Source organism: Drosophila tropicalis, unplaced genomic scaffold, assembly GCF_018151085.1.
Source record: "Drosophila tropicalis isolate 14030-0801.00 unplaced genomic scaffold, ASM1815108v1 contig_158, whole genome shotgun sequence".
In the NCBI taxonomy this organism is placed as follows: domain Eukaryota; kingdom Metazoa; phylum Arthropoda; class Insecta; order Diptera; family Drosophilidae; genus Drosophila; species Drosophila tropicalis.
The window spans coordinates 14177581-14199977 of NW_027172602.1; the positions used below are offsets into that span (position 1 = coordinate 14177581).

Sequence of the window (22397 nt, forward strand, 5' to 3'; positions counted from 1 at the left end):
CTTTACTTAGTTCGTTCTTCGTTTCTCTTTGTTTTAAATTAAAAAGTTACTTTACTTGGCCAAAAGAAACGAAAACGAGAACCTCGAAAAGGAGCAATGAAAAGAAAAGTAACGAAAAGTTGCCTAACCTAAAGAGCAACACATGTGAACTCTTGTTTTTTCTATCTTTGGCTAACCTAACCCCAATCTAAGGAAATCGGCAACATTTTATACATATACACAGACCGACAGGCAGGCAGCCAGACGAACAGACGGACAGACACATACATTTTGCTGCTATCTGAAGTTTAATATATTCCCCAAGGGCCTCATTAGTGGCTCCCCATTGCCTCCCCCATTGCCACCAACTAGCGCCACGGCGACTCCTTGTTCGTCTTCTTTTGACTCCTCTACCCTCTTTCTTTATTCCTTTAACTGTTTTCGGTTTTTTTTTTTTAAACTATTTCAAGTTGGTTGTTTAGTTTGTCTTTTCGTCCCATTTTTTGGGTTTGTTGTTGTTTTCGTGTATTGAGATTTGGGCAAAGTTTAAAGTGTGTGTTAGGAATCTAATGAGTGTTATTATGGGTTTTATTGTGTTCATAATGGAAGGGTCCTTGGGGCCCTCTCTTAGCATGCACACCTGTGTGCTCTTTGCGGGTGTTGTGTGCTTGTTGATTTTTCATTGTATAGATGATTTCGTATCTGCTCTACAAAACGAAATACAATTTTTGAATAAAAATAGTTCAGTTAATACACATGGTTAGTCTAAAAAAAATGTGCCTAATGCAAAAGAGAAAAAGTGAAAACAAGTCTATGTTTTCCACACAAGTTGAAGCTACTAACTAATTCAATGAGTCGTTTTGAAATGAGTAATTAAGAGACGTTTGAATAAAACCAATTAGCATCCAGCTGAATGTGAATAGTTATCAGCAGGGAAAATATCAATTTTTCAAATGATGCAAAAGGGAACAAAAAAAAGCAAACCTAATAGAATTAACTTTAGCAATTAAGAAAATAAATAGTATAAATAATAAATTGAAACAAAATGGAAATCGAATTATGTGAATAAAGGAAAAACTGAACGAACTGAGCGATGAATTGATGTTAAAACGAAAACAAATGTTTTAATGCGCGAATTCAAATTGTTTTTCATGAACAATTTGAATGAATAACACAGGCCGACATTTTTGAGGTCATGAAAAAGTGTTTGAAGTTCAATAGGTCTCCTATAGTAATTGGGGGCTGCTAAACACGGCCCTGTACTTAGTTTTTCTCCATCACGTCAGGATTTCGAAAAAAATGCGTTCAAATTATTCAAAATGACCTAATTCGCAATATATTTTTCCATGATATAAGCATAATATTGTACTAGAAACATTATTATTTTATCCTATTAATATATTAGGCTTGATTGAAAATGAATTTACAAAATATCAAAGAGTTATTTCTTTGTTATAATGGATAATATCTTACACTCCGGATATAGTTCTATAATGAGTAAAATTTCAACCAAAAAGTATGCTATAGAGATTTCAAAAATTGTCTGCTTTTAAATTTTAAAGAATTGTGGGAATTTGCTGCGTCTTACAAATTGTATATTAGTTATATGTGCAAACAAGAACTAATTTTCTTACACAAAATATTCTAAAATCCATAAAAAAAAGTTGAAAATTTTTGTTTAAACTTTCAATAGTATACTTTTGGGTGCCTATTTTCCAACCAAAGATCTCCAGATTTCACAAAATCTAGACGTGATGGACAAAAACCAAGTATGCAGTTAGAATCAGCGTACCCGAATTAAATAAGAACACCTCTCAAGTTAACGTCAGCAAAAATCATGTCGGCCTGTGTAATCATTGAATAATTGAGGCGAGGAAACGCCTTACTCAAGCGAGTAAGATTAAACGAATAAACTGGAGTTACACTAGTTCCATGAGTTATGGCATACTTATGAGTACATATAGGAAATGAATTGGCAAAGAAAAGAAAATGTGAATATGAATTTGTTTAGCTTATCTATTCGATTGAGTTTTTTGATCAAAATTATATACCAATTTATGTTCCAGGTAATGCATAGAGATCCCTTGATTACAATTTTTTTCGTAATGGCGCCAATTTGTTGTTGTTTTGTTTAACGGAAATAGACGCCAAAGAAAAGCGAAAGGAAAATGGAATAATAGCTAGAGGGAGGCAGGGAGGTGGAGACGAGCATGGCATCGGCGTCCGCCATAAAGAAGCAAGCAAAAAAAAAAAAAAAGGAAAGAAGAAAAACCGAAGACGTAACCGACAAAGAATAATAAAAGAAATGATGCCAGGCTCTAAGCTAATCGCTAGGAGTAGGGTAACAGAATACAGAGTAAAATGGGCCACTCACTACATTCAGATAGATATACATGTGTGCACATATGTATACATATGTATGTATGTATATATCTATACAAACATACATACATATATAGAAGATGTAGCTGTGCCCGTGGTAAGCCACGAACCAAATGTCTGCACAAAACCCGCTCAAAGCCCAATGCAAAATGTTCACTCAGAGTAGTCTGAGAGAAACCTCGTGATGAGCGAGAAAAGACATTTTGAGAGAGAGGAGAGGAGAAAGAAAGAGAGAGTGATAGAAAGAGAGAGAGAGAGACATAGAAAGAGTAAAGAGGCAAAGAGAATTCGATGTGAAATCACTGTGACTCGGAGATAAATCCAACATAGGCAAAATTTTAAAACGAATAGTATGAGGTTTTCCAAAAGATTCTCAGTTCGGCGGAGGACATCGAGTCGTCTTTTAACTATACATATATCAACTCAAAAGGCTAAGAAATGAAGAGCTTGACAAAGAGTATTTAAATAAAAGAAGCTGGGTAGCCACTTTGGGTAGAGTTGTTAAGCTTAGTTTTTTGTAGCAGTGCTGAATCGTTTTACAATAACCGTTAATGTTACCGGTATAAACACAGGTTAATCAAAATAGCAACATCTCAATATCACTGCGAGCAAGCATTTTCACTCAACTCTTTGTTTCAGCTTTTGCTCGCTCTCTTTTTCTCGCTGTGTGCCTCTCTCTCTTAACGCAGGCGCACAGCGTGTTTGTTGTGCAAAAAGCGGCAACAACAATAAAATTCAATAAAATGTTTGCCAACAGTTGCCTTAGCCCTGCCCGACCCCCACCTCCCCTTGAACAAAAGACTACCGCAAACCACCTACTACCGCACCCCACATTCTCTTTAAGGATACAAAAAAAACAGCTGTGGCCCCTATGCGTATGCAATGAAAATGAACAAAATGTGCGTTTTGAGCGGCCGCTAGCGTTCTGGTCCTCGCTCTCTCTTTCTCTCACTATAGCTTCGTTGCCCGGTTACATGGAATATATATGTCTATGTATATGTACATATATAGAAACATATATTGTAATTCTCTTATTTCAGAGGTGAAAGGTGGAGCGCAGGTGGAGTAGAGAAGGTCACTTACCTTTTGTCTGCTGATGTGGATGCGGCTTTCCGTTGATGTTGTCACTGTTTTTGTTGTAGTTTCTGCTGCTCCAGTTAGTTGTTGTTTGCTGATGTTTGCACATTTATAACATTATTATTACATATTTAATTCTTGAAATTTTTCCACTTTCATTTTGCACAATTACCAAAACACACCAGAGAAAAAAAATGCGAATTCGCGAACAAATATTTTGATTTCTTTCACCGATTTCATTTTTGCTGATATTTGATTTATTTTTTTTTTTTTTTTTTGGTATTTATTTTATTAGATTTCTTTTGAATTCTTTACGTGTAAGAATTTGCTGTTCCTTTCATGTGCGAAAAGCTGCTGCCACTGTTTAAAAATGTTGCTTGGGCCTCGTTTTGTTTGTTTGTTTGTTGTCGTTACTGCTGATGCTGTTTGTTGTTGTTGTTGTTGTTGCTGCTGCTCTTTTGGCCAGCCTCCCGTTAATGCAAAAACAAAAACCACACACAACAGAAAACCGAAAACCCAAAAAAAAAAAAACTAAAAACCGAAATCCACACTCTGCGCAGTCGTGAGAAGGGCCCCATCATCAGAGTAAACAAAAAAAAACTCACTCAAAACTCACCTCAAAACTGAAGCTGAGCCGTCGACGCCGCGCTGCTACTGCAAAGTCTTCTTCTTATTTGTTAGTTAGTACTTCTCTGGCTTGTCTTCTTCTTCTTCTGTTAGCTTCTGTTGTTTATCAGCTTCCCCCGTTTTTTTTTTTTCTTTTTTGCTTCCGTTAAATTTGGTTATCGCAGTTTTTTTTTTTTTTTATTATTATTATTTGATTTCTGATAACTTTACGTTAACTTTCTGCTTCTTTTTCTTTGCCACAGTAAAAAAATTATAAAATACACAATAAATATGTAGGTATGTACGAACGTTTACGTATACATACATACATACGTATGTGAAAAAAAATTTCAATCAACGTTTACTTTAGCGTAATTTATGCGGCCCTTATCAACACTAGACTGTAAACACAACACGCACACACATACACACACACTTTGATGGAGCGTCGGCGAGGGAGTACAGCGAGAGAGTGAGAGATATATCAGAGGAAAATCGCGTTCGCGATTTGCTTTTTACCGTTCACATTTACATTCCCTACTACTGCCGCTATGTTCGTATGTGTGCGCTGTGATTGCACCCAGCTTTAAAAATCTTCAGCGGCAGATGATGGTGGTCAATGGAAACCGGAACGAGATTAGAATCGGTGGGACTGGTCTGAGTGTGGGTCTTTGTTATGGTCGGTAGATCGGCAGAGATCGGCAACCAGATAGATCGTCGCTCAAGCACAACGCGACGCGAAATGAAACTGCCTGCCTCTGCTTTTGTGCTTCAAATTGAAAACTAAATTGGAAATAGAAAAAAGCGCACACACACGCACACATACACATAGGTTCTCGGCACACACATGCATACATATATGTATATTGAGAAGATTTTTTTAATAATCATCACACACGCAATATAATAAAAATGAAAATGAAAAGCGCAAACCAGATAGAGGCGATAGCAGAAAAAAAAGCTGCAGACAGCAAAAGGGGATCAGAAGGGGGTGAAGAGTGGGTGGCGTGAGAAAGGGCAACTAGTTGAATGTGGTCAAGGAGGAGAGGAGAACAGGAAGGTGATGACATGTGATCGATTTTGGCAGTTGATAGACAGTTGAATGCGCTTTTAAAACAATATAAATTTTGATATTAAAACGGAATTTCGTTTAACATTGCATATTTGTATGTACGTATATATTCTAAAGTAAAACTGTAAATACATTTTAGAGATTAAGAATGTTCTAAAATCATAACTTTAACATTAGGTAATTTGTTTTCTTATTTTCTTTTTTCATTTTTAGGGATCCAACAACTCCACTGTCTACCTTACTCAATCGTATTGAAACTTCAAGCTGATCTCTTATTGATTTAAGCAATTTGATAGATTGATAGATACACACAAATGACAAGTCTATTAAAACCATCCAAATGAATAACATATCATTAACAATAAGCTCAGGCATTAAGACCAGAAAATTGAAAAATTGCTGGGGGAAACGAATTGGGATGCTTTGTGTTACTACACAGAACAAAATGAATAACCTTTACACAGTCAACAAGAAATTTAACTAAAATTTTTAACCTTTTCGAACAAGTACAACAAATATCACTCATACGACAGGATGAACATATTTGACAAGCAAAAAGTTAAAATCAATCGAATTTAGCTGGAATGAAGTGAAAAGCTGTCTTGGATTATAAAGGAGTCGGAGGAGCAGTTTGTAAACATTTTTTGCATTAAATGTTGTACATAGAGAGAGATTGTTTTATTTATACATAGCTCTAGTATAGTAGGGTGTACAAACTTCACCGATGAAACGTAATCATCTTTCGGCGTGGGGTATTCTGCAATAAATTTCATCAATTTCAAGGCCTATTTGCCCAGTGCTCGCAATGTCTGCTCCTCTCCCATGTGTGTACATATCTAGAATGTGTGTTTGTATGTTTTGTAGGGCAAACATTTGTTCTCTTCTTCTTCTATTCGTTTGCAATCAATCTGTCTATGTACGTATGTTTATATGTAATCGTACATACATACATACATATATGTGTGTGTGTGTGCTGTTGTTATTGCTTTTCGATCACAATCACGATCGGCAATCACGCTCAGTTTTTAGTTGTTGCTTGCGCCATTTCAGGCCAAAGCAAACGATCGAGATGTTGGCCGTTTGGTAGTTTGTTTCTTTCTATTCTTTCATTTATACATATATATTTGTTATTTTGGTTTTTGCTTTATGATTAATTAGTTTTTGGCATTTGTTGTTGTTGTGTTTTTAATTACAATTAAGGCAAGCGCAGCGCATAACAAATTTAAATTGAATTGAAATCGAAAAACCCCAACAGAAGCGACTCGATGTCGAAACTGAACTGAGAAATGAACTGAAAAATCTACAATCGAATTCTAAGTTCAAATCAAAATTCACCAAGCGCAACAAAGATAGAGATAGAACGAGCGAGTGAGACAGAGCGGGAGAATGAATGCAAGGGGCCTGATGAAGCATAGAAGAAATTGCCACCGCATACTGCAAGCAGAACAGAGGCTCAGGTCTAGAGCTGCAAATTCTCTTCCCCTAGACACTCTTTCCTTCGAACGGGCACATTGGTTTTGTTGGAAAGTTTGCAGTGACTTCAATCGATGAATTGATCTTAACAAAAAAGATCGAAAGTAAATGAATAAACCTATATGAAGTTTTCCTGCATATGTATTTTCATGGAGAACGAACGATCAAAGTGGAATGTGAAAACAAGTAGGGTATACAATATAACGTCATAGCCGAAGTTGTGGCTCTTTCTTCTTGCCTGTCTCTCGTTGCCATTGACGTTGTTAACGATTTTCAAATAGCGCGCTTTTCTTGTTATTGTTGTTGTTAACCCCCCTGTTAGCCGTCTTTTTACACCTCTCGTCTCACCAACTGACCCAGCTGCCGTTACTTTCTTGTGTCGTCATTAGCAACGTTGGCGGCAATTTGTTTGTTTATTTGTCTTTTGCCTCTACTATCCACCTCCTTCCTAGCGTTGCAACCTCACCACTCCACTTCCCTCCCTTTATACGTTGTAGCAGTTTTTACATAGTTTTGCTTTTGCTTATCAGAACCTGAACATGACAACGAGAACGAGTGCGAAAGGGAAGGAGATATAGCAATGTTCTGCAACTTTTGATAAGCTTTCCATTGAAGATCCCCTCTCCCCTTATCCATCCCCTCTCTCTCTCTCTCTCTCTCAATCGGTCTTATTTCTGTATTCGTTTGGTTAATGTGATGAACGTTGACCACATGTGGCCCATTACCTAATTTCCAGGTGTAGTGATAACGCTGTTCGGATTTCTTCCCTCCAACCGATTTACCCCATCCACCACCCATCTGAATTTCATGTGAAAAGGTCAGTTATTTACCTTTATAAATATACATATGTACATATATGTACATATGTACTTTCTATATATTGCTTTGCACTTTCAAATTCGGGATTTTCTTCACTACAGTGTTTTAAGTTGTGAAACGAGTGAGCATATAGATAGTTTTATATGTCAAGCAATGAATTTCCGAACAAACAGAACTCTAGATATCGTACGATATTATCGCGTGTGAGAATCTCTTTATGAAACTCTAATTGTTTCATCAATACTATATGTATAGTGTATGTACATTGAATAGAGGACTGCATCATCCCAATGATTGTAGGAATGATCGGATGAAAGAGCATAGAGAGTTCAGCAAAATCTTTGGCTTAGTTATATACGGAATTTCGGTTCGCATGTGTTGTATATACATATCTGATATATGTATGAGCAGATACTATATCTTTTTTGTAGATACACTCTCCAACACACTTTGTTGTATATGAGGATATATGCACTGCAAATATTTGTGGTTCTTGTTGAACTAAATGCGTCAATTTAATATAAAACAAAAACACCAACAAAATAAATAAATACATACATATGTATATACAATGCGTGTGTGTGAATATGTATGTATATAAATACATATAAATATCTGTCTATCTGTATAGATACAAAAATACAGAATAGATACAGAGGAAAAATATACATACACCCACATTGAGAACAAGAAATTATTAATAAATTATGATTTTGGATGACACTATAAATCGGCAATGTCCCATCCCCTCCCCGTTTCCACAGCCCACCCACAGTCGCCACACACCGGAATTTATATGTACATAGATATAAGGTATATCAAATCGAGAGGAATATCCAAGAGATCCCCGCACTAATCCAATAATCTATGTTTATATCTTTTCTATCTATAGAGGTTGAATCTGTCTATTTATCCATCTATATGAAATAGTACGTAAGTATGTCATATTTGCCCATGTCTATTTTCTGCCATAAAAAACATCTTTAATATAATTTATTCTACGTATATTTCTCTTCACAATTTTTACGAGCCATTTAATGACATTTCGCTGATTTTTGTCTTCGTATTTTTTTTTTCGTGCCAATGAAGAGATAGGCAAGGCCATCAATAGCAACAAAAACAGCGAGACAAATCCACCTTCCATTCACCTGCCTACCCTACCCTATCCTACCTATTTATCTATCTACCTATATACCCGTCGGTCAGCTGTCCGGCCTGTTACGTGCCTCATTAAGATCTTTCCTCTCTCTCTCTTTTTGTATGAGTTTTTAGTTTTTAATTGACATTTATTTCTATTTGTATCTGAAATCTATTTCTTTTTTTTTGCTTTTTAATTTGTTCGCCCACTTGCGCACATCTAGAATTTGATTTCGAAACATATATGAACATATGCATAATCGAAAATTCGATTCTTATTTTTTGTACAACTTTTTATTCAACGAGGAGGATACAGTTTAGTTAGAAGTCCATGCTGTACCTGACCCACTAACTCCAATAACTCCAAATTCAAGACACATTCATTCATTATTCATTTTGTTTTCGAGAATCTCCTGTTATGAACTTCAAAAGATTATAAAGTCAATTATATTCTCGCCGTTGTCCATGTTCACTTACTAATAGCTCTTACTTTACTTAATAAATTGAAAATTCGATAGGAACGTGGGACAAATTGCATAGGACTTGAATTCTAAAATGAAATGTTGCACCCGGCTCTCCATTTATTAATTTGGGAAGCATTTTCACAGATCTTTTAGAGTTTAAGCAATGCCGTTAAGCCAAAAAGTAGGCTTTAAATTTTGCATATTCTTTGTTTCACTTTCACAAAAAAAAAAAAACAAAAAAAATGGAAATACATAGATCTTTACTTTTACATCATAAAAATTATTAAAGAAGCACACACAGATTTTGCCGATCACTAAATCATTTGTTGAATAAACTTATAGTATATACTCTTCCCGCCTGCTCCCTCGTTCGTTTGCTCCATGTGTCTCAAGTTGTTCAAATATTTTTTGACACTCACATTTATTAACACCGAAACGCCAAATGATGGCCAAGTGTGTTTGTTGTTATTATTATTATTATTATTGACGAACAACAATAATAATAACAATAAAATAAGTCAAATGGCGAAGAAGCAACAAATCAACAAAAATCAATTGAAAGCAAATCGAAAGAAACGTGCAACAGTTAATTGCGGCAGCGAAGAAAAAATTCTTCGAAAAATATGTGGGATGAGGTCGCCTTTAACCCTTGTATATACATACATCCACATATATTTGCGTGTGTGTGTGTGTGCGAGTGTGTAAGACGTCCGCGTGCCAATGTTTACCGTTATTATATTTGATTGTGCTGCTGCTGTTGTCGCTGCTGCTGCTAGTGAAACACACGGACTACTTGCGAACGTTGGAATTTAGTTAAGGTGCGGGGTTTTGTTTTTGTGGGGACACCAGCGGATAAACGCGGCGCGCGCCCATACGATTCGTCCTGCCCGACGACGTGCGTGCAAATAAAATAGGAATATGCCAAAGCCGGAATGCCGACCTGTCGACCGAACAACGAACAACTGAACGAACGGAACATGCATCCTCCCCAAGCAATCCCAAGCTCCCCAAATATACCCAACCATAACCACCCCTCTTACCGTCATTTCCGTTCGTCTCTTCCCTTTTTATAGAGCAGTGAAATTATTTTGAGCGTATTTTGAGTTTGACTCAACAATTTATTTTACTCTCCTGATGCGCTCTCCCGAATATACTCGCTCTGGTGCGGACTCTCTCCCTGTCGCTCTCAGTGTGTGCACTCTCTCTAATGTCTCATGTGAATTTCACTTGTTTACACTAGGCACACTTCGATAACATCGATACTCTAGGGCTTTGTCGCACTGCTATTATTTTGAGTCGTCTCCTCAAAGAACAGCTCGAGCAATGAAATGTTCCGCAAATGATCACCCTCCAAACGTTCGACACCTTTCCAGCGTATTAATGTGGGTATTACACTGATGTTCAATGGTGGCTTCCTGAAGTCATTGTTAAGATCCTTCCATGCCTCACGATTGCCAACATCGACTTGCACAACAACAGCATCGTCACTGGCAAACTGCGTGAATCCTTTCGAAATAGTGGATTCAGCTGAAATGGGCAAAATATTTATCATTAGTAAAGTCACGTGAGAAGGTCACAAGACTTCCCTAGACGATTCGAGAACTCATAGATTTCCATATTGTAGACTTTGGATTTCGATTGATGTTAATATTGACAAAAGGGATAGAATATACATACATATGTATACAGTTCGTTGAAGTCGAAATTGGCGCCCTCCTGTTCGCCACTCTCTCTCTTTTTCTTCTTTGATATCTTACTTACCTTCGACACAATCGGAACACCAGCTTACGCCTTTGCTATCCTTTTCGCCATAGAAATAGATGTAGACAACATCTTTTTGGGCATTATAGCTCTGGAGTAGTAAATCTAACTCCTTGTATCCACGTGCTGGCACAAATTTCGGCATGTTGATGGTGACAGTTTGGCTGTTGCTTTCTGGCTTCTCTTGTGGTCTGCAGTCAGGTCTATCGTAGACTTATCTTCACTCAATTGCCCACCTACCACGTTCCACTGTCTCCCCCTTAATAGTTAATCGGCGATTAGTTTATTGCACTCTGCTATTTTATATTCCGTTATCAGTTGATGGCAAAAACAACATCAAAGAAATATAAACAACAAAATTTTGCCGGCTTAGTGTGGCCGTATCATGCGAAAATACCACGCAAAAAAAAAAAAACAAAGATAGTTATCGATACATTTTTTGGTTATAAGTGGAACTATCGATTTATATCTGTTTTCAAAATTTACCGCTTTTAATTTGTTTTTCTCTCTGAGAATAAATATATATAAGATCAAGAAGTCCCACCAAATTGAAAATAATATTTTGTTTTTAAGGTTTATTTTGCGTGCATTTCAAATACTCATTTCGTGTCAACCCAATAATGGACAACGATAGGGTAAACCATTCCTACAGCAATATTCTCGACCGGCCTGCAAATTCGTATTTACCCATTGATTATGGCAGTTTTTAATAAACAAATATGCACGTTCCTTGTGGCAATCGTGACCCAATGCCGAGCACACAATACTTGCCGAATTGGGTAAATGTTGGACAATCTAAAAGAAAGCGAAAGTTGATTATGAATGAGATTCGTTGTCTCGCACTCCTCCATTCTCCATTAGCTTACCGCTTCGAGACACTTAGTCTGGCATTGTTTCCGTCCGATCGCATTGCATGGATACATGCGATCAAGTTCGTTCATTATCAGTGGAGTTTCTGGCAAGCCATTTGGGATTTGAGAGGACAAGAATACACCGCAGGTGCAGGGAACTGGCTGGTTGCTTGTTGAGTCACCCGTCTCCGCAGGCGCCGGTGTAGGTGGAAGTGGTAAAGTATTATCCAGACTTGAGGTGAATGAAGAGGAGGCGGTAGTTGTGCTGCCGTCACTGGGAGTCGTACTCTCGCTGGTTAAGGCATTTGAACTACTACTCTCTTCCGAGTCTATTTCCACCTCCTGCGTTGTTGTTGTTTCTAGGGGATGACTTCTTGGCGTCGTGATTATGACAAATTCCAATGGTGCTGGCCAATCCATAGTCTCTGTCGTGGTTGCTGCAACCGTAGTCACTTCCAATTCGTTGCCAATCTTCGGAGTTGGCTTCCATTTCAAACGTTTGTCTTTAAGCGCATTACCCTTACCATAGAGTGGCTTTTTTATAGGCAATTTTCGAGGATTCCAATTTATGCCAATTTAGGATGAGGACCAGCATCACAATAAGCACATTTTTCCAAATAAAGGTGTTAGCTTTTGAAAATACAGAAAGTAATTTGCTTTTGTCTTGTGATATTTTCGCTTAGTTTCTCTATTTCATCTTACCCATTTTCGTCTGAATTCGATCAGTTTCTGTTTGACATTAGCTTTCGTCGCTGGCATTTTATGCATTATTTTTTGCAAAGCATCGGCAACTTTTCTGTTGGCGACCTCTAAACGGTAGTTTTTTTTCCACTTCCATTTCTACTGAAGTTCAAGTTTACGATGGCCATTTATTATTTGGGTCACGGTGGATGGCACATTCAAAGTTGCTGTGCTTGCACATTGAATGAAGAATTACTTTAAGAAGTTCTAAAGTAGGTGTTGTTTGATATTCAAAGACTTTCTTCAAGTATACATATAAATTCACAATAGAATATTTAGTGACACATAACACAATTCAACTCAGACCACCTTAAAGTTTTAAAAAAATATATTTTATAAGAAGCTTCTTCTTTAAAAGCAGTTTCGCAGATTTGAACTGAGTTTCCAGAAGAAAGCCACACAAATAGAACAAAAAAAAAAAAAAACGTTAAAAATAATTTTTTAAAAAAGTGCACAAATTCAATTCGATTTTCGATAGGTTTTGCTCCGAAATGTAGATTAATCGATAGGTTTTGCTCCGATAATATCTATTAACCGATAGACTTGCTCCGATAAAATCGATAAATTCCCAGAATGAGCATCGATAGCGCTTGAGCGCTCAATTTTAAATTTTTTTTTATTTAAATACCCACTGACCACAACATTGATTTGGAATGCTTAAGTTAAGGTTTAAGTAATTCCTCGAAAATCGAATGTATCGCGCTTAAAGTGGGTTTTTTAATTCACCATATAAATTTATTTTCTTGATATTGATTATAGGCTGTTTTTGTTTAATTAACTTATAACTTATATTTCTCGATATTGATTCTGCCTTGCCATTAAAGGACCTGAATTTCTAACTCGGTCGATTGCGACTCAAATGGACATGCAATACTTTGAAAGACCAATTCCTCATCCGTATTGGTAAAGATACTCAATATGTAATGCACAGTGGTTGTAGTAGCTGGATTTGATCCTGTCGCCTTGGGATAAGTACACATCGCCATTTCCAGATCATCCCCCAGACTTCGAACCCCTGGCCTGGCTGTGGTCGTTGCCTCCGGCCTGATGGGTAACGTGGAACGCCTAAAGTACGAACCAGACAGGGAATCCGACTCGAGATCGGACTTTATATTTATTCCACGACCACACAAGCAATAGCAACTACGTAGAATTTTCGCCCACATTCTAACCAATCTCTTAGCCTGTTCAACGAAAACTGCTATCCAACTGTAATACTCTCGGCTCCCTATATCCGAAGTTCCAACTGCAACATTTGTTTAAAGTTAGTCAACAAGAAATCTACACAAAATGTGAATCAAATGATGGCCACGCTGATAAATAAAGCTGATTTAATGCCTGATTTGTAAGCAAGTTCAGTTAAAGAGAATTCGTTTTAGTTTATATAAACCAGATGGCACTCAAAATAAATCTCTATAGATTTAAATTGTGTAATTTTCAATTGACTGATTCAGACAAAACTGCTGCAGAGGCTAGATCCCTTTAGATTAGTTTAGATTAGTCTCTTCTAGTCTTGCTATGATATCAGCCGTATATACATACATATTGATATGTATCCATATATTTCATTCATTTCTAAAAACTGGGCGACGCTCAATCGACTAGACTAGCCACGCCCTCTGGCAATAAAAAAAAAGTGCAGCGCCCATGAATAGAACTTTCTTATCATAGTAATTGAATTTTATTAATTGGCAGCATTAGTTGAAAAATGCAGCTCGAGTGGGTGTGAAAATTGAAAGTGATAACGTTGACCTTTCGAATTTCGGCAAGGAGGAGGTTGGGGGAGAAGGTCACGTGCGTGTGCAATTCCTTATCGCTGACCCGCACACACACGTGTCCTTTAACCTCAAACTTCAGCTTACTTCCTGCCATTGGAATGATAAAAAAAAAATATCAAAATTAGCCACCAAAACTGGTGCTAATTTGATTTTGATTTCAATATTGATGCTCTCGGTCGACGGGGCGACTGTTTGACTTTCATTTGATTGCCGCTAAGCCGCTTAGTTTAGCTCATATAAAAGTCATTGCGAGGGTTGCTCCACCCCTTTCTGGCTGTGTGTAAGTGTGGCTTGACGCCTGTGAGCCGGATTAGAGTGCCTTTCTCAGGCCCAAGTGTCTTGGGGTCGTTCGATCTAATCCAAAAGTGATGACGCCGAACAATGATGTGCGGGGAGTGTGGCACGTGGCTGGTCTGCCTGGTTGAGCCGCTTATCAATATCATAAAAAAATATGAATATATCAAAAATCTCTACAAAACATTGTCAAATTGCTTTCATCATTGGTAGATTAAATAGGGATATTAAGTTTATATATAAGCTTTTAAACTATGCCCTTAGAAAGATGTCTATGAATCTGCTTTCCTTACGACATTTTCAAGAAATGCTGCCATGAACCTCAAACGTTGACAACATGTATGTAGCAGGCTTCGACCAAACAGAAACTATCCAAATTTCTCTCGATGCTCCCTTCCAATCCGAACGATGTCAGTAGGCCATGACCAGGTTTAGTATGTTAGTGTCAGTAGCTATTTTTTTGTAGGCATCAGTCGGATCATTCGAAATCATAAACAGAACTGGAACACAAGGCTAAACAACAAATTTTAGATAAATTCCGAATAAATAAGTATAAATAGCCGACCAGAAGGACACACTCACAGCGAGGTAGATGAGGAAACAATTCGTATCCAGTATATAGACAAGGACCAAAGAGACGGCTAGCAATGATGCAGAACATGGATATCACTCAGAGTCGCTACCTATTGGATCAGAATTATAATGAACGTTCGGAGGAGCATCACAAACGGATTATCATTGGGAGTATTTCGCGTCGCTTGGATGAGCCACGCGACCGTCGCTGGACCCACCAGTTTCGTGTCTATGTGAAAGCAGAACCGGTCGATTTAAACAATGGCAAAACCGCCGAGCTTGATGAGGATGAACTGCATCTGGGCGACTTTGTACAGCAGGTTGTGTTCCGTTTCAGCGACGAATGCGCCAATTGCATTAGCATTGTGGATGGGCCCCCCCTTCCAGAGCAACTCGTACTGCAGTCAGGACCTGAATGTGACTCTCACAATACTGTTTTGCGATGTGCATCACTCCTGTACCATATTCCATCATCAACTCAAGCTGCAATCTTTTGATGCCCTTGGCCAAGAGCAGCCATGTGTCCTGAGCGAACATATCGAGACGATAACCTTTATCAATCCCTCCAGACGCATGTTGAGGCTGCTCAAACTAAGGACCCGGCAGACCCGTGAAGAGAAATCAAAGGACAAACTCTCTCCAGAAGTGCGTTTCCATCGAGACTTGAAGCGGGCCCGCAAAATGGTCAACAAGCAGAAAAAGTACCTAGTGAATCCCCGGCTTCCATTTCTTGACTTTTTCGACTTTCCGAAATCACGATTTCCATTAAACTGATAAAAGTATAGTAGTTTAATAATGAATAGCAATAAAACAGAAATTTTCAGTTGTGCAGCCAAACGGTTAACGGTTTACAAGAATTTTTCCAGGGGTTGCTAAAGGTTCAGGCTCCGCCTATCCTGCCTGGCGCTTGCGCCCTGAACGCTTCTCATTGGACAGCCGCAAAGAAGTTGGAGATGGAGGTAGCCCTCCATCTCGGGTGTGGCTAATTAGTTCCAGGGCTTGACTAATATGCGAGTTCTCAAAATACCGTTGAAATTTTCACGCTAATCGACGAAAACTTTGCTTTGCTCACTTTTTTCAGCTTTTGGGTTACTTTTTTCCTTTGGTTCTTCCATTGTGTCGAAGGGCTAAGACTTTTAATTACCATGAAGCGGGCCATTTTCTTTTCCTTTTTTGTTCAAGGAGATAGAGACAGAAAGCATTTGCTTCCTTTCTTATGACTTATTTCACAGGATATCACAGGACTGATTGCTTAGTCTTGTTGTGATTAAACTTGTCTTGGGTATTGAATTTGAAAAAGGTTTGCAGATTCTGCAAATCGATTTTAGAACGTTTCAATAACACTAATGGAATGCAAATTTATACGGATATTGGTATAATCTGAAAGGACTGAAGGACTCTCTCTAATTACCCCATTTTCAGCCTCCGTAGATCCGCCAAAAAAAATCATCATCATCATTTATACGCTAAGATCGATCTAGTCGGCCTTGACTCCAAAAAAATTATAAATCACATGCTTGACTTTGAAATCACATGCTTGACTTGAAGTTGAAAAGAAATTCTCGAAATATTCAAGACAAATCTCCTGAAAATATATTTATAGAAATTGTCAGTTATTCTGGTTTGGCTAAAACTCTTTGGTTGTTTGGCGTTTCGTTCTGTCATTTCGCTCCCGTTTCTTGCCATGAGCTATACGAACTTGATGCAACATCAGAATGTGGTGGATGGCTGCCAGAGGTTCAGTTGCAATCGTTTCTACTCGACGACAGGCGGCAGCGCTCTGATGGGCGGCGGTGGGGGGCACCGTGTGGTCTTATGCAAGGAGTTCGCTATTGGGTGCAAGCTGGAGCAAAAGGATTGTTACCAGCCGCAGGTGGTGGAGCGGACCTGGTGTGTCTATATACGGGAGCTGGACAATGTGGATATGGGTTGCTATGTGAGGCGAGTTAGCTTTCGGATGTCACCCCGTCTCCCATTGCGTTTGCATGTGGCCGATGCCTCGCCTTTCGAGATAACCGAGGTGCTGGACACGGACTTTCCCATTGAGATTCAAGTAGAATATTCGGATTTGAAAATGACGCCAACAACATATATATATCAGCCGAAGGGTATATTGAATGGTAAACATTATTTGGATATAAGACATGATTTCAAGGGCGAAGAGCATAAGGATCGTATGGTTTTTGTTAATCCATCGGAGAGTATGAAAGTGACTTTGACCACACCAACACCGTCAAAGGTTCCATCCAGCCGGGAGCAGATGGAGGAATTGTCGTCGCCGACGAAGAAGGAAAAGGATAAGGTGAAAGCACAGAAACCGCAACAACCCAAATGGCGACTGAATATACGTGGCCCATTGTTGCCCCCTTTGGATAAGAAGGATTAGCCCCATCTCCATCCATTTTATTTGACTCTCTCTATCTCTCTCTCTATCTCTCTCTCTCTCTCTCTCTATTTCTCTCTCTATCTCTATCTATCTCTCTCTGTCTGTCCATCTTAATAAGGGTTTGTTTGAAGAAGCTTAGGCCACGCCTTCTGTTCCATTCTGGTGGTGGATTGCCATCCAAGGTGATTTCTGCTGCTACTTGGCATTTGCCAGAGAAACTTAAACCAGAGCAGACGTCATCATGGCCTGGCTTCCTTCGAGCAGCAATGCTGAAAATGCCGATGAACGCAGCACCAGTGCCTCGAGTGCATCCGCTTCCTCCAACTCGGCCTCAATGACCAGCACTAGCAACGGCCATGCCAACCGACGAGAGGAGGCTCCTGTTAATAGCTCACCAAGACCAATTGGTCCACCTGGAGGCCGACAGCCGCCGGCGCTATTGCGTCATGCTGCCCCATATGTTCAATTGCAGCCGAAGACCGAATCGATATCCGATGGCGACTTATCAGATTTTTCTCTCAACGATACCGAGGAGGATGACGAAGATCTCAGGGACTACATAGTGCTCAATGGCAGTGGCGGCCAGGCGGATGGCAATCGTTCCCTATCCAATTCACCTCGCAGCGGCAGTGCAAATCTCTTTAGTCGCGGCTCACCCAGTCGCAATGGTGGCTCATTGACGTTAAACTCATCGCTCAATGGTTCATCTGCTTCCACCAATGTGGGTGCTGCCAATACTGCTCCTGGTGGTGGAGGGGTCCGTAAGGTCTTTACAAATACCCGTGAGCGTTGGCGCCAACAAAATGTATCGGGGGCTTTTGCTGAACTCAGGAAATTGGTGCCCACTCATCCGCCGGATAAAAAGCTATCCAAAAACGAAATTCTTCGCTCTGCCATCAAGTATATCAAATTGCTATCAGGTATATTGGATTGGCAGCAGCGTCAACCCACCAGTGAACCACCACTGGTGGATGAGCCAAATAATAATGATAATCGTATGATCAATGGTCATGCGCCAGATACCTTAAGGCTCATCAAGTGCGAACGTTTGGAGCAGCAGCAGCAGCAACTACGCAGCGGCAACGATCTCCTTATGATAGCTCCAACAATTGGTATTAAGACAGAGCAAATTTCGGTAAACTTTAATGAGACGATTCCAAATCCAACACCATCGGCAACTTCAGTGGCAAATCCAAATCCAACAAACATCCCGGTCAAGGGCAGCAGCAGCAATAAACGACGCTCTAAAATGGACGGCAGCAACATTGCCACCGATCTGAGTCTGGGCAAACGACGCAAGACCTAAAGATCAATCTACAGCAGGCAGCTACATTCATACATGAGAATATACATAAGACTACCCTAATCTTTCCTCGACCCTAAATTGTTTTCTTAGTATATGCTGTGTTTTTTATAGAACCTATTACAGCCTAATTTGCTTAAAATATATAAGAATTTATTCATAATTAGTTTTTGTCTGGATGCTGAAGCTCAAAAGGGTCCACAACAAATAGAATTCCATAAATAAAGACCCTTAGATAAGAGAGATGGCTAAAACCAATGGACTTTGTGCTTATTTTTGGCGACTTGGAAACCCGAATCTATCACAAGTAAATTGCAATCCCAGTTCAGTCTACGAGGAGAGGCAGGGAAAACTGTTTTCGAATCGATTCTTGTTTAAAGAGAAAGTAAAAAAAAAATAGTAAAAATCATTCAACTTGAATTTCTATCAGCTTTAATTGCTTTAATTCAGTTGTATTTGAAGCGAATTACGAAATCATTTCTGATTTCTAAGAGTAGCAAATTTCACGTTCCATTAAAATCTTTTAAAAATCAAGCACATGCAAACTCAAAACCACGATTTAAATGAAATCGGTTGACTATTTCATAAGCTATACGTATCTATATCACGAACCTCCAATGTTGCTGCAGCACATCGCGTACATAAACATGGAGACTGTATCATGTTGATGAGTCGATAGATTGTTAACTTGTATACCAATCCGATCCGAATATATACAGAGAGATCCTTGGATCGTCTTCGTTTTGACAATTAAGTGAGTAATATTGGATTTAATTGAATTCAATAAATTACATGCATATATACATTTATATAACAATACTTTTTTAGATATTGAAATGATGGATTGAAATTCAAGAAACGTTTAAGCCAGCGGCCCGGCTAAGGATTATGCTAAACTTTTTGGTTACACTTAAACAATTAAATACTAGAAAGTAAATTAAATTTATATTGCTGGTCTAAATATATATGGGATATATAGATATCAATAAATATTTCAATATTAATAATAATATAACTTTTCTTAACATTTATACATATAATTATAACTTTATATGTGAATGTATATTTGCATATTTAGATACCGGTGCCGATGGATTACTTTTTTTCTCTGCCTATATACTCCCATACGAGACACAGTTGAAGCAGATATACGCCTACTCTTGGACAACTGCAGGCTACCCACCAAACCAGACTTTTCAGCCCTCAAAGGTCCCGACGCGTTTCATCCACGCGTTAGTAGGCCACAGTCGCTGGACAAGCGATAAGCCTCTCGCCGGCTCAGATGATGACCTCAAGATCCCATCAGACTGTCCAAAAATGTGTGCTTATTGATTACCTTTGTGGTGGCAATCACAAACTCCACGTTGTTATCCTCCTGGGCGGCAAGGAAACGCAAAGCGGCTATTTCAGCAAAAGTGCAGCCCCCCACAAAGCAAACAAGTACGACGCGAGGAACATGAAGCAAAGAGCCGCCACCGCCGCCACTGCCAGATCCTATACCTCCCCCACCCGACCCTATGGGTCCCTCGTTGGGTCTTCCACTGATGCCAATGAGTGGAGCTTGAAAATCTTCAAATGTGGGACCAGGCAGATTATTGATTTGACTCTTGAGCGACTGCCAGCCAAGTGGTTTGAGTGATTGCTCTACAAGACGTGCAGTGAGTGGGGCATAAAAGCTATGTACATAGCTTATATCCTTTGGATTCACTTCAACATTGTCGTCAACGGTTAGGTGAAGTGTCTGGAAAATGAAAAAATGTCAATATGATTTATTCTTGCTTTTAAAAAGGCAAGACTTTTTTCTCTCTTTACTTTACGGAGTACAGCGTACGCCCTTGACTCGGTCTGCGTGTATAAGAGTCCAGCCCTCTCCAGGTTGCTAATGGTGAGCAACACCTCGAGCCCATAGACATGGGCCAGCTCGCGCTTGTAATAATTGAGCACCTTTTCCTTAAGACCCGAGCCGGCAGCACATTGTAGACACATTAGCCGCAAGACCAGGCGCAAATCCGATTCGCGAGCGATGTGATCCTCAATATATGCACTTGGCTTATCGATGTCCGAACAAACCATAAACTCCTGCTCGGCTGCCAGGTCGTCAGTAAAGGCATCGCTACTGATCTGATTCAGAATCAGACTCGCAATAGTTGTGTGCAGCGAGGTGGCATTCTTTTCGGCCAACAATTGTGGCAGTAGTTCCTCCACAAAGCTCTTCATTTCCGGCACCGTCTTCCGTTGGGCAGTAGCATTCTCATTCATTTGGTTTTGAATCTCACGTGCTTTGCGTGCTAGCAACTTGGTTACCTCATTAAAATTCTTGTTGCGCAGATCCCCATACAGTGGCTCACCGGAATGCAGCATAATGGTCTTTAATTCGTTGCTGAGAAGTGGGGCATCCTCTTGTTGCTGTCCATTACCCACCCTTTTACCATTGCCCACTTTATCGGCGTGGAAATGGTTGGCTGGCAAGGTCAACTTATTTTGCCTTATGCCATAGAATTCATCGATCAGTCCCTCATACGTCAATTGAGTGGCCAAGGGGGAAAGCAAGTCAATGCCTCGATCCAGGAGAATCAACTGATCGATGGCTCCCTTATCGCCGTAGTATAGAGACTTCTCGTCCCTACCCAGCTGCTTGGCGTAGTCCCAGACACGCTGAGCGTTTACCCCCTTGCCATAGATCTTGGGTATCCTTCCATAGAGACGCTGCATTTGGACCAGTCCGACTGCAGCCTGATACAAGGAAGTTGTGTCGCCCTCGACGCTTACATTGCGATAAGCTTGTGGCATTTCCATCGTCACAACATCCGCATCCAATGGAAGAAAATTCCATTGCAATTCCTCGATACGCCCAAAGTGACTACGAAACCCTTTATTCTCAAGTTGATTTAGACAGAGAACAGAGCAACGCGGCACAAAGAGAATGTGAAATTGCCGACCCGCTTGCCCATTGGCCTTAACATGACCCACAAGTAGCTCCATCAGAGCCACTTGTGGCCGCAGCAGGTACACAACGTTGTTCACCTCCTTGGACAGATGTAGTTCCGGCTTAAGGGCCATCAGGGTAATGCCACGATCCGCAAACAGTTTCGATCTGGTAACAAGCTCCAACGGACCAATTATCATTTCGTCAAGCACCATGACCTTGGGCCCATCGATGCTGTCCAACTGTTGCACCAGCTCACGACAAGCCGACTCCTGCATTAGCTGCAGATTTACTCGCTGGCCGCCTTGGCCTCTCAAATATGAAAACATTTCAATTCACAGATCCAAAACAGTTTATTATTTCCAACAGCACTTGGATTGGATTTAAAATTGGAGTGGTTTTGCTATTAATTTTCTTTATACGCCCACGTACAAAATCGGCTTTAGATTAAGAGGACCTCGGTTTGTGTTTGTTCTGAGTTGATAATACAGCTGACGAGCTGTGTGTTATCGATAATTTAACAATACGAAAGTCAAAGATTAGCACACACACTTTAAATTAAATTACGATGAAAAACGTTTGTAACACATTGGGAACTATATATATTATGTGATAAATACGAGTCTAATATTCTTTCTATTCGACAGTTTTGCTGTTTTTATAACTAGCGCTTTCTTCGATAATTTTATATCCTTTTTTGCTAACTCTGGCAGCAGACGTTTAAGTGGCAGCGCTGATGAACACCCACACTATGCCACTATTTTAAGCCACTATT

The 22397-nt window shown here is 39.5% G+C and overlaps 6 protein-coding genes across 6 annotated transcripts in view; 2 read left to right on the forward strand and 4 right to left on the reverse strand.

Annotated features, from left to right (window-relative positions):
* Positions 1-10179, reverse strand: part of dnc (phosphodiesterase dunce) — a 161790-nt gene extending 151611 nt beyond the window's left edge. The window contains exon 1 of the mRNA XM_068283568.1: positions 10050-10179. Coding sequence (XP_068139669.1) covers positions 10050-10055 — 6 coding nt within the window. The 5' untranslated portion in view covers positions 10056-10179. The remainder of the gene's footprint in view (positions 1-10049) is intronic.
* Positions 10093-11131, reverse strand: LOC137571887 (thioredoxin domain-containing protein 17). The gene is made up of 2 exons (XM_068283580.1): positions 10771-11131; positions 10093-10536 (listed from the first exon to the last, which is right to left on the reverse strand). The coding sequence occupies exons 1-2, from the start codon at positions 10913-10915 to the stop codon at positions 10274-10276; spliced, it is 408 nt and encodes a 135-aa protein (XP_068139681.1). The 5' UTR covers positions 10916-11131; the 3' UTR covers positions 10093-10273.
* A 199-nt stretch (positions 11132-11330) lies between these two features.
* On the reverse strand, positions 11331-12327 carry Fcp3C (Follicle cell protein 3C). The gene is given in 4 exon segments (XM_068301168.1): positions 11331-11565; positions 11637-12161; positions 12163-12251; positions 12324-12327. Coding segments are annotated over 4 exon segments (804 nt in total). The 3' UTR covers positions 11331-11379.
* Positions 12328-16567: 4240 nt separating this feature from the next.
* LOC137586676 (YEATS domain-containing protein 4) lies at positions 16568-17393 on the forward strand. Its single transcript, XM_068302797.1, has one exon. The coding sequence runs from the start codon at positions 16692-16694 to the stop codon at positions 17391-17393; it is 702 nt and encodes a 233-aa protein (XP_068158898.1). The 5' UTR covers positions 16568-16691.
* Positions 17394-17469: 76 nt separating this feature from the next.
* On the forward strand, positions 17470-18862 carry HLH3B (Helix loop helix protein 3B). The gene has a single exon (XM_068302795.1). The coding sequence runs from the start codon at positions 17635-17637 to the stop codon at positions 18697-18699; it is 1065 nt and encodes a 354-aa protein (XP_068158896.1). The 5' UTR covers positions 17470-17634; the 3' UTR covers positions 18700-18862.
* Positions 18863-19446: 584 nt separating this feature from the next.
* On the reverse strand, positions 19447-22293 carry car (vacuolar protein sorting-associated protein 33A). The gene is made up of 2 exons (XM_068283650.1): positions 20509-22293; positions 19447-20437 (listed from the first exon to the last, which is right to left on the reverse strand). Exons 1-2 carry the CDS (start codon positions 21949-21951, stop codon positions 19988-19990), a joined length of 1893 nt encoding a protein of 630 aa, XP_068139751.1. The 5' UTR covers positions 21952-22293; the 3' UTR covers positions 19447-19987.
* Between the last annotated feature and the right edge of the window lie 104 nt (positions 22294-22397).

Excerpts from the sequence above, each read along its gene's own strand:
- LOC137571887 (XM_068283580.1), bottom strand. The coding sequence starts at position 10,915 with ATGCCGAAATTTGTGCCAGCACGTGGATACAAGGAGTTAGATTTACTA. Across the intron at positions 10,537-10,770 it reads GTGTTCCGATTGTGTCGAAG|CTGAATCCACTATTTCGAAA; the intron begins GTAAGTAAGATA and ends TGCCCATTTCAG.
- LOC137586676 (XM_068302797.1), top strand. The coding sequence starts at position 16,692 with ATGAGCTATACGAACTTGATGCAACATCAGAATGTGGTGGATGGCTGC.
- HLH3B (XM_068302795.1), top strand. The coding sequence starts at position 17,635 with ATGGCCTGGCTTCCTTCGAGCAGCAATGCTGAAAATGCCGATGAACGC.
- car (XM_068283650.1), bottom strand. The coding sequence starts at position 21,951 with ATGTTTTCATATTTGAGAGGCCAAGGCGGCCAGCGAGTAAATCTGCAG. Across the intron at positions 20,438-20,508 it reads CGTACGCTGTACTCCGTAAA|ACACTTCACCTAACCGTTGA; the intron begins GTAAAGAGAGAA and ends TTCATTTTCCAG.